Genomic DNA, 18302 nt, shown 5'->3' on the forward strand with positions numbered 1-18302 from the left:
GCAGTGGGTCACACACTGTCCTCTCTCCCTCTGGGACCGGGTGTGACAGTGGGTCACACACTGTCCTCTCCCCCTCTGGGATCGGGTGTGACAGTGGGTCACACACTGTCCTCTCCCCCTCTGGGATCGGGTGTGACGGGGTCACACACTGTCCTCTCTCCCTCTGGGATCGGGTGTGACAGTGGGTCACACACTGTCCTCTCCCCCTCTGGGATCGGGTGTGACGGGGTCACACACTGTCCTCTCCCTCTGGGACTGGGTGGGGCAGTGGGTCACACACTATCCTCTCTCCCTCTGGGACTGGGTGGGGCAGTGGGTCACACACTATCCTCTCTCCCTCTGGGACTGGGTGGGGCGGTGGGTCACACACTGTCCTCTCCCCCTCTGGGATCGGGTGTGACAGGGGGTCACACACTGTCCTCTCCCCCTCTGGGACCGGGTGGGGTGGTGGGTCTCACACTATCCTCTCTCCCTCTGGGACTGGGTGTGACAGTGGGTCACACACTATCCTCTCTCCCTCTGGGACTGGGTGGGGCAGTGGGTCACACACTATCCTCTCTCCCTCTGGGACTGGGTGGGGCAGTGGGTCACACACTATCCTCTCTCCCTCTGGGACTGGGTGGGGCAGTGGGTCACACACTATCCTCTCTCCCTCTGGGACTGGGTGGGGCAGTGAGTCACACACTGTCCTCTCTCCCTCTGGGACTGGGTGGGGCAGTGGGTCACACACTATCCTCTCTCCCTCTGGGACAGGGTGGGGCAATGGGTCACACACTGTCCTCTCTCCCTCTGGGACTGGGTGGGGCAGTGGGTCACACAGTGTCCTCTCCCTCTGGGACTGGGTAGGGCAGTGAGTCACACACTGTCCTCTCCCTCTGGGACCGGGTGGGGCAGTGGGTCACACACTGTCCTCTCCCTCTGGGACTGGGTGGGGCAGTGGGTCACACACTGTCCTCTCTCCCTCTGGGACCGGGTGGGGCGGTGGGTCACACACTGTCCTCTCTCCCTCTGGGACCGGGTGGGGTGGTGGGTCACACACTATCCTCTCCCTCTGGGACCGGGTGGGGCGGTGGGTCACACACTGTCCTCTCTCCCTCTGGGACCGGGTGGGGTGGTGGGTCACACACTATCCTCTCCCTCTGGGACCGGGTGGGGCGGTGGGTCACACACTGTCCTCTCTCCCTCTGGGACCGGGTGGGGTGGTGGGTCACACACTATCCTCTCCCTCTGGGACTGGGTGTGACAGTGGGTCACACACTGTCCTCTCTCCCTCTGGGACCGGGTGGGGCAGTGGGTCACACTGTCCTCTCTCCCTCTGGGACCGGGTGATACACAAACAGACATCCATGGCATTTAATTTATGAGGCCCTGCTGGTTGATGTAACACAAGATAAAATATAATTGTCCTTGAGGTTATCTGATACTGTTATGACAAGGAGGATCAAGATAAATCTGTCAGAGTTGACACATTGACAGTGTGAGCATGGTTAGGGAGTGGCAGATGGGGGAAACGTGCAGAAAGTTTCTGTGATCGTCAACCTTGAGAAGCCAGTTAGCAGGCTTGGCAGGTGGAGAGGGAGCAGAGGAAAGTGGCCACATTAATTATCAGTCCTGTCACAAGCAGCCAAGCTCTCCCAGCTTCCCTGACCCTGTCCCAACGCCCACGGCAGGCATAAGCTTCTACCCAGCTGGGCTCACTCCTGATGGGGGTGGAAAGCAAAGCCTTGTCTGTTCTCGTCGTTGGAGATTCCACCCATTTTCGGGTGAACACAGAGTAAGGGTCGCTCTGCTTTGTCTCATCATCATACTACTGGGATCAGGAGCAGGACAGCATGTGTCACGAAGAGAATAAAGCTTCTTCTCTGTGCTGCTCACTCTCACTGTCCCAGGACAGGGACAGAATAATTTAAATACGGAACTCAGCTGTCTATACTGTCCTATCACACACTTCTAGGACAGGGGCAGCATAGGTTAAATACAGAACAAAGCTTCCTCTCTATGCTGCCTAGTCACGCACTCCCAGGACGGGCAGAATGGGTTAAAAACAGAACAAAGCTGTCTATACAGTCCAATCACGCACTCCCAGAACAGGGACAGAATGGGTTAAATACAGAATAAAGCTGTCTATACAGACCAATCACCTACTCCCAGAACAGGGACAGAATGGGTTAAATACAGAATAAAGCTGTCTGTACAAGTCCAATCACCTACTCCCAGAACAGGGACAGCATGGGTTAAATACAGAATAAAGCTGTCTATACAGTCCAATCACCTACTCCCAGAACAGGGACAGCATGGGTTAAATACAGAATAAAGCTGTCTATACAGTCCAATCACCTACTCCCAGAACAGGGACAGCATGGGTTAAATACTTAACACAATTCTATTAGCCCCATTCCTTGTCTCCTTATTTCCCAGTGGGGGGAAACCACTGGAATCCAACTGCGTGTTGGATGTGCAGTACTGCACCAGGGTGGCGGGAGCTGTGAGGTGTTGGCAGTAACTGCTGCGCTACCCTGCTGCCCTGGAGATGCAAAACACATCTCCTCTCCACCTGTCTGATCAAACACAGAGTAACACTCCATCGACACTCACAACCCTCCCAGGGCCAGGACAGGAGATGGACTAACAATCCCAACAGAATGAGGATTCCCTCGGTACCTTCTTCATTTGAATTCTGAATTCTCTCACCGTCAACATTAAATCCAGTTTTCTTTCAACTTTGGCCAAATATCTGTTTTGATATTTGGCTAAAGCTGTTTGTGCTAAACTCTCATTGCATCTTAATTCTTAATTAATTTTACTGAGCTGTAGGAATTCATGTTGGATTGCTTGTACCAGTTGCCGCATTTTTCCGTGCTGTAATGTAATGTTCGGCTTCATTCTGTCTCTTGCAGTGAAGGGACGGAGGCTCCGTGCATCACGTCCGCAGGGTTCCAGTTCCTCCTGCTCGATACCTCGTCCCAGCTCTGGTACTTCATGTTACAGTACCTCCAAACAGCCGAGGTAAAACTGAGGTCGAGAATGGTCACTGAGCCAGGTGACTCTGTCACCCTGTGAAACTTTATCTCTCTCTCTTACTCCTGCTTTCTTTTTTCATTCTTTTCTTCCTCTCCCCCTGCACCCCTTCCCTACCACCCCTCCCCTCTACCCCCTCTTTCCCCCCTCCCATCTCCCTCCCCCATTGATACCCCCTCTCCCCCTTTCTCCTCCATATCTTCCTCCCTCCCCACTCTCTCTCCCCACTCCCTCTTTCTCTTCCTCCCTCCCTCTCTGCTCTCCTTCCTCTCTCCCTGTCCCCCTCCCTACCCCTCCCTCCCCATTACTCCCTCTCTCTCTCACTGTTTACTCTGAAGAAAGTGGAAGGGGTTCTGCAGCTGTAATTTGGAGTGATGGTGGGTTATGGCGTGACACTGAGGGGTTAAAGCCGATATTTCACATCCTGTGGTCTGAAGGGCTGTTCCTGTGCTGAACTGTTCAGGCTGGCAGATTGCCCCCGATATGTAGGTGAGGGGTAGAATCTGGAGAGAGCTGAACACATCAGAGCAGAATTAGACCATTCAGTCCATTAAGTCTGCTCCACCACTCAATCATGGCTGATCTATTTTCCTTCTCAAGCCCATTCTCCTACCTCTTCTCCGTCCCTTTTGATGCCCTTACTAATCAAGAACCTATCAGCCTCCATTTTAAATATATCCAATGAGTTGTCTCCTCATCTCTGTTCCAAAAGGACATCCTTATATTCTGAGGCTCTGCCCTTTGGTCCTAGGCTCACCCACTATAGGAAACATCCTCCCCACATCCACTCTATCCAGGTCTTTCGCTATTCAGCAGGTTTCAATGATCTGTCCTCATTCTGCAGTGAGTACAGGCCCAGAGCTATCAAATGCTTCTCATAGGTTAACCCTTTCAAAGTTCAAAGTCAAGTTATTATCAAAGTAAATATATGTCACCATATACAACCCTGAGATTCATTTTCTTGCAGGCATTCTCAATAATCCGTAATAGAATAATAACCATAATACAATCAATGAAAGACCGCACCAACTTAGGCATTCAACCAGTGTGCAAAAGACAACAAACTGTGCAAATACAAAAAGAAAGAAATAATAAATAAATCAGCAATAAATATCCAGAGCACGAGATGAAGAGTCCTTGAAAGTGAGTCTATAGGTTGTGGGAATGTTTCAATGATGGGCAAGTGAAGTTATCTCCTTTGGTTCAGGAGCCTGATGATTGAAGGGTAACAACTGTTCCTGAATGTGGTGGTGTGGGTCCTGAGGCTGCTCTGCGAGAAGAGAGCGTGTCCTGGGTGGTGGGGTCTGTGATGATGGATGCTCTGTGTAAGTGTGCTCAGTGGTGAGGAGGGCTTTAACCATGATGGACTGGGCCCTATCCATTACTTCTAGTATGTTTTTATGTACAAGGGCATTGGTGTTTCCATACCAGGCTGTGATGCAGTCAGTCGATACACTCTCCACCACACATCTATAGAAGTTTGTCAGTGCTTGAGATGTCATGCCACATCCTTGTAAACTCCTAAGGAAGCTGAGGAGCTGCCGTGCTTTCTTCGTAATTGCACTTACGTGCTGGGCCCAGGGCAGATCCCCTGAAATGATAACACCGAGGAATTAAAAGTTGCTGACCCTCTCCACCTCTGATCCTCCAGTGAGGACTGGCACATGGACCTCTGTTTTCCTTGGTCTTGCTGACGGCTCCTTTGTCTTCCATTCCAAACCTCCTCTGGACCATCTCCAACATCAGCACATGGGGCTCAAAGCTGCATCCTTGCTCTTAGATTTGAGTCCTCTGGAAATGAATGCTGAGTTTGCATTTGCCTTCCATACTGCAGACTCAACTTGCCAGTTAACCTCTAGGGAATCCTGCATCGATGCAAATGTGAGAAGAAGAAATGGGATTAGTTTAAGATGGAATGGGTCTTGGTGGTCAGTGTCGAGGGGGCTGAGGAGCCTATTTCCTTTATAAACAAGAGATTCTGCAGATGCTAGAAATCCTGAGCAAGGGTCTCAGCCTGAAACATTGACGGTTTATTCATTTCTGTAGATGCTGCCTGACCTGCTGAGTTCTTCCAGCATTTTGTGTGTTATTTCCTGTATGACTCCATCAATGTAAAACCCAAGGACGTTCTGCTCAGTGCCCCCGGTGCAGTACACATTCCCAAACCAACAACACTGAACAAAAAGCAGACGTACTCTTTGTGGGAGTATTATATGTGAATTGGCTGCTACAATCAGTCCAATGCAACAGGATGGCTCTACGACGGGTAGTTAAAATGGCCCAGCTCATCACCAGCACCAGTCTGCCTGCCATTCAGGACGTGTATACAGAAGGGTGCCAAAGAAAGGCCAGCAATATCATGAAGGGTCCCAGTCACCCTGCTTATGGACTGTTTGTCCCACTCCCATTGGGGAAGAGACTGCACAGCACCCACGCTAGGACCACTAATAAACAATTACCTGCCTAAAGCTCCACCCATTAACCCACCCCACCAACACTATAATTTCCTGTCAGAATCACTTTATGCCCAGATACTCCTGTGCCTAGTGTCACTTTATGCAAGATAGTCTATGTATTTATATTTATTCTGTTTTTTATTCTGTTCTTTATACTTATTTTGCATTGGATCTGGAGTTAGAAACATTAAATTCTCCTTTACACTCGTGTTGAAGAATATCAGTAAACAATCTTGAATCTCCTGTTAATGATGGCCAGAGGTCCAGGAGTCGTGCCAGATGGAGGAAGTCTGCAAAACCTTTCTTTCTTTAGAACTGGCTGTGGCATTTCAGGGAGCAGAGATGGAAATTCAGCCTGGGTTCCTGCCTCTGATCACTGCCCACTGTCTATCCTGAAGAAAGTAATAAATCGCTACCATATGAGGTGAAGCTGTGCAGTTGTGCAATCCCACCAACAGAGACACCAGGGACCACAGTCTCTGAGGTCTGGAGCAACACACAATCTGCCGGAGGATCTCAGTGGATTGAGCGACATCTGTGATGGGTGGGGGGCGGAATGGAATGTGAACTTTGCAGGTCCAAAAACTGACTGTCAGTATGTTTCACAGTCAAACTGGCAGCTGTAAGGGGTTTCTGCAAATCTACAAGCAACAGTCCTTCTGCCATCTTCCCAGTACGTTTCCTGCCTGCTCCATCATTCGATCAAGGCTGAATTTATTTTCACTCTCAACCTATTTCTCTTGCCTTCTCCTCGACACCTTAACTCATCAAGAACCGATCAACCTCCATAAGACCATAAGTTATAAGAGCAGAATTAGGCCATTTGGCCCATCAAGTCTGCTCTGCCATTTCATCAAGGCTGATCCAATTTTCCTCTCAGCCCCAATCTGCTGCCTTCTCCCCGTATCCCTTCAGGAACCTCCATCAACCTCTGCCTTAAATATACAGAAAGACTTGGTATCCACCGCTGCCTGTGGCAAAGAATTCCACAGATTCACCACCCTTTGGATAAAGAAATTCCTCCTTCTCTGAATAAAGAAAGGATGCCCTTCTATTCTGAGGCTGTGTCCTTTGTGTTACAGGAAACATCCTCTCCACATCCACTCTATCTGTGTCCTCTGGTCCTAGACTCCCCCACTACAGGAAACATCCTCTCCACATCCACTCTATCTGTGTCCTCTGGTCCTAGACTCCCCCACTACAGGAAACATCCTCTCCACATCCACTCTATCTGTGTCCTCTGGTCCTAGACTCCCCCACTACAGGAAACATCCTCTCCACATCCACTCTATCTGTGTCCTCTGGTCCTAGACTCCCCCACTACAGGAAACATCCTCTCCACATCCCTGGTATTGAGGCCTTTCAACATTCAACAGGTCACCCCTCATTCTTCTGAATTGCAGCGAGTAGAGGCCCCAAGCCATCAAACTCTCTTCGTGTGACAAGCCGTTCAATCCGGAATCATTCTCGAGAACCTCCTTTGTACCCTTTCCAATGTCAGCACATCCTACCTTAGATAAGGGGCCCAAAACTGCTCTCACTACTCCAAGTGAGGCCTCACTGATGCTTTATAAGGTCTCAGCATAATATCATTGCTTTTATGTTTTAATCGCTTTAGATATACCCAACGACTTGGCTGCCACAGCCATCTGTGACAACAGATTCCACAGGTTCACCACCCTCTGGTCCCATATCTTTTGGTGAACTGACCAGCTTCTGTGGGAGGGTATCAGGAGGGGCAGGGTTAGTTCTAGGTGCAGGCAACAGCCGAGTCTGGAGAGCTTAGATTGTAAGGAGGGTTGTTTTCACTGGAGTGAAGGGCATCAAGTGGGTTATAAAATCATGCTGGTCCCATGGGCAGGGGAGTTAAAATTAGGGGGTACTGAGGTGAGAGAGGGACAGATTTAAATGGGACCTCAGGGGCAGGGTTTTCCACATTGAGGGTGGTATGTATATGCAAAGAGTTGTCAGAGGGAAGGGGTAGAGGTGGGTACAGTTACGGTTTGGACAGGGAGGGTTCAGAGGGATATGTGTGAACTTACAGCGAAGTGACAAGCTTGGTCAGTAGGAGTGAGTTGGGCTGATTCTGCACTGTATGACAATGCTAATGCTCCCATTCTCTTTACCCTCTAGTCCAGAAATATGGACCTGGTTGAGATCCTGTCCTTTGTGTTCCAGCTCAGTTTCTCCACGCTGGGGAAGGTGAGTGATCTGTCACGTGGCACAGCGCACCGTACCCACGGCTGGAAGAGAGAGTGTGGGGTGGGGGGTGGGAAGATGGTGCGTTTGGAATCGGTGAGAGGGGAAGGTGGGGATGGTGCGGTGGGAATCGGTGAGAGAGGAAGGTGGGGATGGTGCGGTGGGAATCGATGAGAGAGGAAGGTGGGGGATGGTGCGGTGGGAATGGGTGAGGGGGAGGGTGGGAAGATGGTGCGTTTGGAATCGGTGAGAGGGGAGGGTGGGGGATGGTGCGGTGGGAATGGGTGAGGGGGAGGGTGGGAAGATGGTGCGTTTGGAATCGGTGAGAGGGGAAGGTGGGGATGGTGCGGTGGGAATGGGTGAGGGGGAGGGTGGGGTGGAGGGTGGGAAGATGGTGCGTTTGGAATCGATGAGAGGGGAGGGTGGGGATGGTGCGGTGGGAATGGGTGAGGGGGAGGGTGGGGTGGAGGGTGGGAAGATGGTGCGTTTGGAATCGATGAGAGGGGAAGGTGGGAATGGGTGAGGGGGAGGGTGGGGTGGAGGGTGGGAAGATGGTGCGTTTGGAATCGATGAGAGGGGAGGGTGGGGATGGTGCGGTGGGAATGGGTGAGGGGGAGGGTGGGGTGGAGGGTGGGAAGATGGTGCGTTTGGAATCGATGAGAGGGGAGGGTGGGGATGGTGCGGTGGGAATGGGTGAGGGGGAGGGTGGGGTGGAGGGTGGGAAGATAGTGTGTTTGGAATCGGTGAGAGGGGAAGGTGGGGATGGTGCGGTGGGAATGGGTGAGGGGGGAGGGTGGGAAGATGGTGCGTTTGGAATCGGTGAGAGGGGAAGGTGGGGATGGTGCGGTGGGAATCGATGAGAGAGGAAGGTTGGGATGGTGCGGTGGGAATGGGTGAGGGGAGAGTGGGAAGATGGTGCATTTAGAATCAGTGAGAGGGGAAGGTGGGGATGGTGCGGTGGGAATGGGTGAGAGGGGAGGGTAGGGACAGTGGGAGAGAAGGAGGTGATGGATGCAGTAAGCGAGGGGATGAGGGGTGTAGAGAGAGGATGTGAAGGTGTGAGAGATGCCTTGGGAGAGGGGTTGAGAGAAGGGGGCTGGTGGAATAGGGTGGGGGAGATGAAGTGGGAGTGAGAGAATAGAGAGGAGGCTAAGGTAGGAAAAAGAGGGTAAGAGGAGTGAGTGAGGGGAGTAAGGTGGGAGTGGAGAAAGAGACAAGGCTAAGGTGAGCATGAGGCAGTGAGAGAGTAAGATGGGAGTGAGGAAGGGAGGGTAAAGTGAGGGTAAGATGAGAAAGGGTGTGGGAGTGAGAGGGAGATGGGGGTAAGGTGAGCATGAGACAGAGACGAGGGTAAGATGGGTTTGAGAGAGGACGGGGCAAGGTGGGTGTGAGAAAGAGACAAGGGTGAGATGAAAGAGAGAGATAGAGGGGAGGGTAAGTTGAAGATGACAGAGTGTGAGAGAGAGGCAAAAGAGGTGGGGTGGGGGTTGAAGAGAAGGGTGTGTGGTGAAACAGAGAGAGGGAGAGGGGCTGAAATGAGAGGAGGGTGAGATGAGGGGTGGGAGGTGAGAGGAAACAGTGAGGTGTGGAGAAGGGAACTGGTAATAAGATGGGAAAATTGACCTGAGGTTTAGAGAGATTCCAACGACGCATATTGGAAGCCCAAGCCTTGTTGTGAATGTGGTTTCCTGGGGGATTTACATTCCCTCGATCGATTGCTACCAGCTCTTGTATAATTCAATTGCTGGAACTGATTAACATCGATTAGGGCCAGTTTGAAAAGCATTAATTCGAGCTGTGTCTGCCACGCGTCCTTTTGAAGTTGTCCAGCTGTCAGCACTCTTGTCCTGCCAGAACTCTGAGTGCTTCTGATCAGATGACTGAAAATTAATCTCCACACCTGCCACACGCCGCTTTGCCTCTGGGGAAGTGATTGTTTGCCTGGTGAATCAATTGCATTTATATATCTCCTTTGCACACTGTCTCTCCAAACAGGACAATAGTTGCTCTTCGCGGATGTCTGCTTTAGTGAGAGAGACTGCGACCAGAGGACACAGCCAGAATAGAAGGTCATCCCTTTAGAACAGAGATGAGGAGGAATTTCTTTAACCAGAGGGCGGTGAATCTGGAATTCATTGCCACCGATGGCTGTGAGGGCCTAGTTATTGGTATATATTTAAAGTGGAGGGCTGTTGAATCCCAGAGTAGTGAGAATGACAAAGGCTACGGGGAGAATGAGGTTGAGCAAGATAATGTCAACCAAGATTGAATAGTGGAACAGACTCAATGGGCTGAGTGGCCTCACCCTGCTCCTATACCCTGTGGTCTTTCTGTTGGTGTGGCTGGAGCCACGTGGAGCAAGGATGGGGAATTGAAACTGGTCAAGAGGATCGTGTCCCGACAGCTGCCTGTCAAACCCCACTTGGGATTGACCTCTGCCCCAAGACCAGCGAGCAGGTTGAAAACGGAAGGTAAAAGAGAGGAGTCACTTCCTTCCTCAGATATCAATGTTTTGGAATACCAGCATTGGAGACGGTCCGGAAGAAACTCCTTTGGGCACTTTCTGGGATGCTTGTCCTCTAAGAACAGCTGAGGAAATTTTATTCGTATTCTTTGAAATTTAGAAGAATGAGTAATCTTCTTGGAATATGAAAGGGCCGAAAGGGGGCCCGACACGGTGGAGTCGACAGAAGACACTGCAGAAGCTGGAATCTGGAGCACTGAACGAGATGCTGGAGGAATTCGGCAGGAGAGGCAGAATCCATGGGTGGAAAATGGACAGCAAGGATGTTTGTATCAATATGAAGATAGAAATGAATAAAATAGTGGTGGGGCTTTACGTCCTTGGCAAGGTGGATACGTTGAACTGTGGGGTGCTGGCACAGAAGAGCAACTGATGATCGTAATGGTGGGGCTGGCTTGAGGAGCCGAATAGCCTCATCCTGTGTACACGGATTCAGAGGAAATCAGAAATGGGGTCAGCGGCAGTCTTCAGAAGGAAATGATTGACGGCCAGCTTGTCGCACGCACGTCGAAGCACACGGTGAAAGGCGTGGTTTGTGTCTGCAGCTGTGCTGGGGGCAGCCCACAAGTGTCACCACACTTCCAGCACCAGCGTAGCATGTCCACAACTTCAGTTTCAGTTTACTGTCATTTAGAAACCACAAATGCAATGCAGTTTAAAAAATGAGACAGCGTTCCTCCAGAATGATATCACAAAAGCACATGACAAAACAGACTACACCAGAAAATCCACATAACGTTTGGCAATTCCCAGTCCAGAGTCCGGAGAGGCTGCTGCGTATTAATATCGCGCTACCGTCTTAGCGCGTTCCCCGGAAAGGAGCTCCAAATCCACCAGACAAAACAAGACCAGAAACTAAAGCTACAAGACCTGCACAAAATCACATAATTACAACATATAGTTACAACAGTGCAAACAATAGCATAATTGATTAAATAAAAAGACCATGGGCACAGTAAAAATAGTCCAAAGATGTTAAAAGACTATAAGTTCGAAAGAAACCACCACACAGTTTCCACAAGTCCTCAGGGTCCCGATAGACTCTTGATCCCACGCAGGTGACAGAAGGGAATACCCCCGCTATGGACTTCCACAGCGCCGCCGGACTCAGCCTCGCAGACGCAGCACACAATGAAAGCTCCATCGAACCCAGCCTTGCAAACACAGCACACAGTGAAAGCACCCCGACCGCAGCGGACTCCAAGTCCGTTGAACCTCCGAGCCTCCGACCATCCCCTCCGACACAGCCTCTCCAAGCACCATCCTCTGCCGAGCGTATTAAGACGGCCCCGCCACCGGCTACCGGCAACGCGACCCCGAGGACTGGGGGCCTGTTCTTCTCAGCAGAGACTCGGACCTCACAGCGGCAGCAGCAATGAAGAGGGCCTTCCTGGAGATTTCCAGATGTTCCTCCGTGCTCCCACGTCCGTTTTTCATCAGACTAGGATTGTGCACGGCACCCCTCTTGACAAATAACAGATATCAACTCCGGAGTGGCCACTGCAAGCTGCGTCGTGCCGCCATCTTGGATCAATCACCAGACTTCGGTGGTTTGAGTGGGCACTCGTTTAATTTCCATGCGGGCCCCCCTGGTTTCTGTGTCTCACCTTGCGCAGGACTCCTAATGACACCCAGAGTAAGGTGCGGTGGCTAAGGGGGAGAGTGGGTGAGCCAGTTACCTGCCTCGTGTCCCATCCCACTCGCTGCGATGAAGTTAAACTGTATTGACTGAACGATTACCCGGCACCGTTCAGATCGCCTTTGCCTGAGCTCCTCCTCTGTGCTTGAACAGCAGGAGCTTACAAATGGAAATTCAGTAGTTGAAGCAAGTCCAGCTTCCTGCTGAGGGACTGCATCAGGGAGGAAGTTTACAAGGATGCTGCGGAGACTCGAGGACGTGAGTTATAGGGAAAGGTTGAATCTTCCCTGGACTGCAAGAGAGTGAGGGGAGACATTGTATACAGGGATATACTGTAGATAGGGTGGGTGAATGAATTCAGGCTTTTACCCCTCAGGTGGGGTGAGACCAAAACTAGAGGTCAGGAAACCATGAGACCGAGGGGCAGAAATAGGCCATTCAGTCCATCGAATCTGCTCCGCTTATCCATCATGGCTGACTCAATTTTGTATCTCAACCCCTTGCTCCTGTCTTCTCTCCGGAACCTTTTACACTCTTACTAATCAAGGAAAAAATGTAAAAAGTGGAATGGCAAAGCCATGTTCATGAACAATTCAGAGCTCTGACAGTGAAGTGGAAGAAGCTGTTCCTAGATCAGCCATCATCAAAGCATAGATCACAGGACAGAGAACAATACAGCACAGGGACAGGCCGTAATCCAACCAAATAAATGAGTAGTCAAATGGCCAGCGAAACTCATCCTTCTGCCAACAATGTAACCATATCCTTACAGTCATGTGCCTGTCTGAACATCTCCAATGCATCTGCCTGTACCACCCTAGGCAGTGTTTTGCAGCTACCCACAACTCTGCCACAAACGAGAGAGAATCTGCAGATGCTGCAAATGCAAGCAACACACACGGAATGCCAGAGGATCTCATCCGGCCAGGCGGCATCTGTGGAGAAGAGTACAGTCATCGTTCCGGGCCGAGACCCTTTCTCAAGACTCCAGCTGCAGTTTATAAAGCTGCAGCGTAACTTCCTGACTTTTGAACTCAATGCCTTGAGGAATAAAGGCAAGCGTGCCATATGTCTTCTTAACCACGCATCGAAGGGCAGGGCAGGCTTGGACGGGCCAAACGGCCCTCGCCTTGTGTGCATGGAGAAGTTGTAATGCTGACTGAAGGGGAATGTGCCTGGTAATGAATGTTAGTGGCAAAAAGTCTACTGTCAGCTGAGAGTACAGAGTGTGAGACCCCTCTGTCACACACATTTGCCTTGGGAAGCAAAAGCAAGCCGGGATTCCTCTTTGAGCCACAGTGCTTCTGAACTGTTGAGGTGGTTAATGTCCTCCCCTGAGTGGGGAACGGTGTGTAAGGGGTTAATCCCCTGGGGACAGACTGCTTGATGATTGGCTGTGAGCGGGCAACAGAGTGTAAGGGTTAATCCCCTGGGTACAGACTGTCTGATGTCTAGTTGTGAGCAGCGAGCAGGGTATGAGGGGTCTGTCCTGTCCCCGGGTAACAGACTGCTCAGTGTCTGATTGTGAGTAGGGGAGTCGTGTGGTATAGATTGTTCAGTGTGTGACTGCAAGCAGGGAGCAGTATGTAAGGGGTTAATCCCCTGGGTACAGGATGTCTGTTGTCTGTGAGTAGATGGTGTGTAAAGGGTTAATTCCCTGTCTATCGACTGCCCAGCGTCTGAGAGCAGGTAGCAGTGTATAAGGGGTTAATTCCCAAGGTGCCCAGTGTGTGGGAGCAGGTGGTGGTTTGCAAGGGGTTAATTCCCTGCGTACAGACTCTTGGTGTCTGACTGTGAGTGGGAACAGAAGGTTGAACCCATCTGCTGTGAAGGGGGCGTCTGTGAGAGGGTTAATATAATTTCTGGCAGAGTCGCAGTCTTGTAAATTAATTCTGGTTGCCTGGTGCTGGTTACTGTGCAGAGGACAGGCCTATAATTGGATGGCCTCTGAGCTGTTGGTGACGAGCCGCCTGGGGCAATGCGCACAAATTGGCTTTGACTCTTGGTGCGCTGCGCTTCTCCCCAGCGCTGCCCTTTGATCTCGGCCAGCGGAGGCATCGGGAATCTGTGCACCTGATCCCACGCTGACCCTCGTGTGGCCTGTACTCTCCTGCTCCCCACCACCGGCACGGCGGCACATCTCGTAGAGCCACTGCGCCTTGGAGCTGGGGGCCCCAGGTTCGATCCCGGCCGTCCCCGTGGCCACGTGGGTTTATATAATCCGGGGGAATGTGGGGAGACTAAAATGAGGTTCGTGTAAAAGGACTTGTGTACAGATTCGGTGAGCCAGGATCTCTGCTGTGGTTCTACGACCCGGAATCTCAGAACTAGCAAGTACAGTGCTAGCATCAATTTCGAGAGGGCTAGAATGTAAAAGCAAGGGTGTGATGTTGAGGCTTCGTAAGGCACTGGGCAGACACACGTGGAGTATTGTGAGCAATTTTAGATCCCGTGTCTAAGACAGGATGTGCTGGGGTTGTAGAGGAGGTTTATGAGAATGGTCTAAGGAATGAAAGGGCTAACGTATGAGGGTCGATTGATGACTCTGGGCCTGTACTCGCTGGAGTTTAGAAGAATCGGGGATGGCGTTGAAACCTATTGAATATTGAAAGGCCCAGATAGAGTGGACACGGAAGGATGTTTCCTATGATGGGTGAGTCAAGGACCAGAGGATACAGCCTCAGACTAAAAGGACATCCATTTAGAACAAACGTGGATCAACTTCTTCAGCTGGGTGGTGAATCTGTCAAATTCATTGCCACAGACAGCTGTGGAGGCCAAGTCACTGAGGTTACTTAAAGCAGAGGTCAATAGGCTCTTGATTAGTCAGGGTGTCAAAGGTTACAGAAAGGCAGGAGAATGGGGTTGAGAGGGATAATAAATCACCCACGTTGGAATGGTCCCTGAGTTATAAATAAAATCTCCTGGAGTTGGGATGGAGGGAGAAAGGCTGCCATGGTAACAGATGAGATCCCATGCAGTTCTGTGGTATTTCCATGAAAATACTCTCTGGATTGGGTGTGGAGTGTTTGAGGTCCCTCAGACATCTGTATCAGGTCCCTCAAACATCTGTACCAGGTCTCACGTCTGTATCAGGTCCCTCAAACATCTGTACTAGGTCTCACATCTGTATCAGGTCCCTTAGACATCTGTATCAGGTCTCACATCTGTATCAGGTCCCACAGACATCTGTACCAGGTCTCACATCTGTATCAGGTCCCTGAAATATCTCTGCCAGGTCTCACATCTGTATCAGGTCCCAAGAACATCTGTGCAGGTCTCACATCTGTATCAGGTCCCGAGAACATCTGTGCCAGGTCTCACATCTGTATCATGCTCTGAAAGAAAGCTCGTTTCCTACAGTGGTTTGTCTGGGACCCGGTACATGTGGGTGGGTGAGCACAATTACCCTTCAGAGAGGTTCAAGCCTCTGCCTTCCATCTGCCCCAGACCTCGAACTGGCCGATCCAGGTGAGGCTTCGTGACCCAGGGAGCTCACATCCCACCGTGTCTTCTGAGTTCAACCCCCGACCACTGCTCCCCTGTGAGCTTTGAGATGTTCTCTGAGCTGGGAGCCCAGTCCTCAGCGTAAACCCTCCTCGCCCTCATTGAATATTTTATTTACTTAGAGATTTATCATGGTAACAGGCCCTTCCACCCTAACAAAGTTCAAAGTACATTTATTATCAAAGTATGTATTCTGTATAAAGCCTTGAGATTCATCTTCCAGCAGGCAGCCACAAAGCAAAGACACAAATTGTGTAAACAATAAAAAGTAAACAGAACATGAACAGCAGAGTCCCAAAAGTGAGTCCACAGCCACGGGGCCAGTTCAGCGCTGAGACGTGAAGCCAGTCCGGGGGCCCAATGGCTACAGGCCACAGCCATGGGGCCAGTTCAGCGCTGAGACGTGAAGCCAGTCTGGGGGCCCAATGGCTACAGGCCACAGCCACGGGGCCAGTTCAGCGCTGAGACGTGAAGCCAGTCTGGGGGCCCAATGGCTACAGGCCACAGCCATGGGGCCAGTTCAACGCTGAGGCATGAACCCAGTCCGGGGGCCCAATGGCTACAGGCCACAGCCACGGGGCCAGTTCAGCACAGAGACGTGAAGCCAGTCTGGGGGCCCAATGGCTACAGGCCACAGCCACGGGGCCAGTTCAGCACTGAGACGTGAAGCCAGTCTGGGGGCCCAATGGCTACAGGCCACAGCCACGGGGCCAGTTCAGCGCTGAGACGTGAAGCCAGTCTGGGGGCCCAATGGCTACAGGCCACAGCCATGGGGCCAGTTCAACACGGAGACGTGAAGCCAGTCCGGGGGCCCAATGGCTACAGGCCACAGCCACGGAGTCGGTTCAGCATTGAGACGACTGCTGAAGGTTGCAGGCCATAGCTTCAAAGTCAGTTCAGCCCTGAAGCATTTTGATCAAATGACATAAATAATTTTTAAAAAACAACCAGGCAGAGCATGAACTGCAGTGTCCCAAAGGAGAGTCCACAGCTGTGGAGCGCGTTCAGTGGTGGGGTGAGTGAAGCCCACACCGCCCAGTTACACCCATTTAACCAATCAATCTACTAACCCGTGTGTCTTTGGAATGTGGGAAGAAAGAGGAAACAGAAACCCATGCGGTCACGGAGAGAACGTTCACACTCTTTACAGACAGCGGTCGAAATGAACTCGGATCACTGGCTGCTGGGCTGTCCCTTCCTGTTATCTTACCAGCCTCAACCAAAAGAATCAGACTGCGAGAAGTGTATGGGCAGGGGGTGTTTAGAGCGATATAGGCTCCGTCGGTCAGTAGAATCAAATTGGACAGCAACACCCTTTTCCGTGCTGTCAGACGCCATGACCTGGCCTGGTCCCTGAGAACCAGGAGACCACCAGCACCCCACCCCGCATGGGAGGGTTCAGTGACTCTCACACGGACCACTCCCTGTGAGAAAGCTGGTGTCTTCCCCCCACCCCCCCCCCCGTGGTCAGCTGCATGGGGGGGTGGCAGGGTGAGCGGTGGTTGAGAAGTGAAGCCACGTTGGGCAGACTGCTGCTGGGATCCTGCCCTTCCGACACCCGGGAGGGGGCCACAACTTCTACCATGTGGAAGGGTGGGGATAGGCACATGGGACACCATCGCATGCTGCCGTCACTAGTAGGTGCAGTCTGCTTGCTGAGCTGGTGATTCCACTAGAGAGGATGAAGAAAATATTCACATGGATGTCACCGGGACGAGAGGGAGGACCGGAGTCACAAAATGCAGAATCTCCCGGTGTCTACCCATTTCAGTGTAACGTCCTCTTCCAATTCTGACATGTCTGCTGCCACGATGAGGTTGAGGAGAAATGCCTCATATTCCTTCTGGCATGAACGTTGATTTCTCTAACTACCGGTAATTCTCCCTCCTTTTGTTTTCCACTCCTCACCAATATTCTGCCATATTTTATTCCTGACTCTTTACCGTCTCACCCCTTCACCTCCCTCGAGTTGTCACCCTCCTTCCCTTTCTCCCAGGGTCCGACTGTCCTCTCCTATCAGATTGCTCCTTTACACCTCTCAGCTTCGTACTTCATCCCCTCTCCCACCCACCCATCACCTGCCCCTTCCCCACGTTCTTACCAGTCCTGATGAAGGGTCTCAGACCAAAACGTCGACTGTTTATCCTCCTCCATGGACGCTGCCTGACCTGCTGAGTTCCTCCAGCATTTGGTGTGTGTTGCGGTTGGGTAGGTTGGGACTGGTATCCCGGGGCTGAAGGATGCCAAATGATGACCTTATAGAAGTTTATAAAACGATGAGAGGCCATAGGTAATATGTGGTCACAGGGAGGGGGAGAGGGCACAGAAAGGATTTAAAGGGGATCTAATTTGGAAGTTACCACTGAGGGTGGGTGGGTTATGGCTGCCAGAAGAAGTGGTCGAGGTGGGTACGATTACGTTTAATAGACGTCGACTGTTTATTCCTGTCCATAGACGCTGCCTGACCTCCTCCAGCACGTGTGTAGAACGACAGATTAGAGTTCTATAAGGAAGGACACAATTAGAACAGAAAAGTAAACTCCGCTGTAGCGCCCGTGGTCAGACGGGGCTCTGCTGAGGAATTGAGTAGAGGGACAGCACAGTAGCGTAGACAGCGCCAGCTGTAAAATCGGGGTTCAGTTCTCACGGCTGTCTGTATGGAGTTTGTACGTTCTCCCCATGCCTTTTTCCTCCTGCATTCCCAAGATGTACGGGTTAAATTTATTAAGCCGTGGGCATCTTATGTTTGTGCCAGAAGCGTGGAGACACTTGCCTTGGTCTGTCCTCAGCACCTCTCGGACCGTGTTGGTTGTTGACATATTTCACTGCACGTTTTGATGTTTCATTGTACGTGTGACGCACAGAGGCCATCTTGAATCTTTATCTTTAGTGAATAGGGTTGTGCATGTGGTGGGATGTAGGTGAAGTGGATTAGCTTAGAAAGGAGTACTGGTCGGCA

At 51.3% G+C, this 18302-nt stretch overlaps 1 protein-coding gene across 2 annotated transcripts in view; it reads left to right on the plus strand.

Annotated features, from left to right (window-relative positions):
- Positions 1-18302, plus strand: part of gtf2h4 (general transcription factor IIH, polypeptide 4) — a 137691-nt gene that overhangs the window by 92887 nt on the left and 26502 nt on the right. For both annotated transcript variants that reach the window (XM_073032356.1, XM_073032347.1), the window contains exons 8-9: positions 2898-3006; positions 7608-7676. In XM_073032356.1, the coding sequence (XP_072888457.1) occupies positions 2898-3006; positions 7608-7676 (178 nt within the window). The remainder of the gene's footprint in view (positions 1-2897; positions 3007-7607; positions 7677-18302) is intronic.

The sequence above is a fragment of the Hemitrygon akajei genome, chromosome 2 (genome assembly GCF_048418815.1).
Source record: "Hemitrygon akajei chromosome 2, sHemAka1.3, whole genome shotgun sequence".
In the NCBI taxonomy this organism is placed as follows: domain Eukaryota; kingdom Metazoa; phylum Chordata; class Chondrichthyes; order Myliobatiformes; family Dasyatidae; genus Hemitrygon; species Hemitrygon akajei.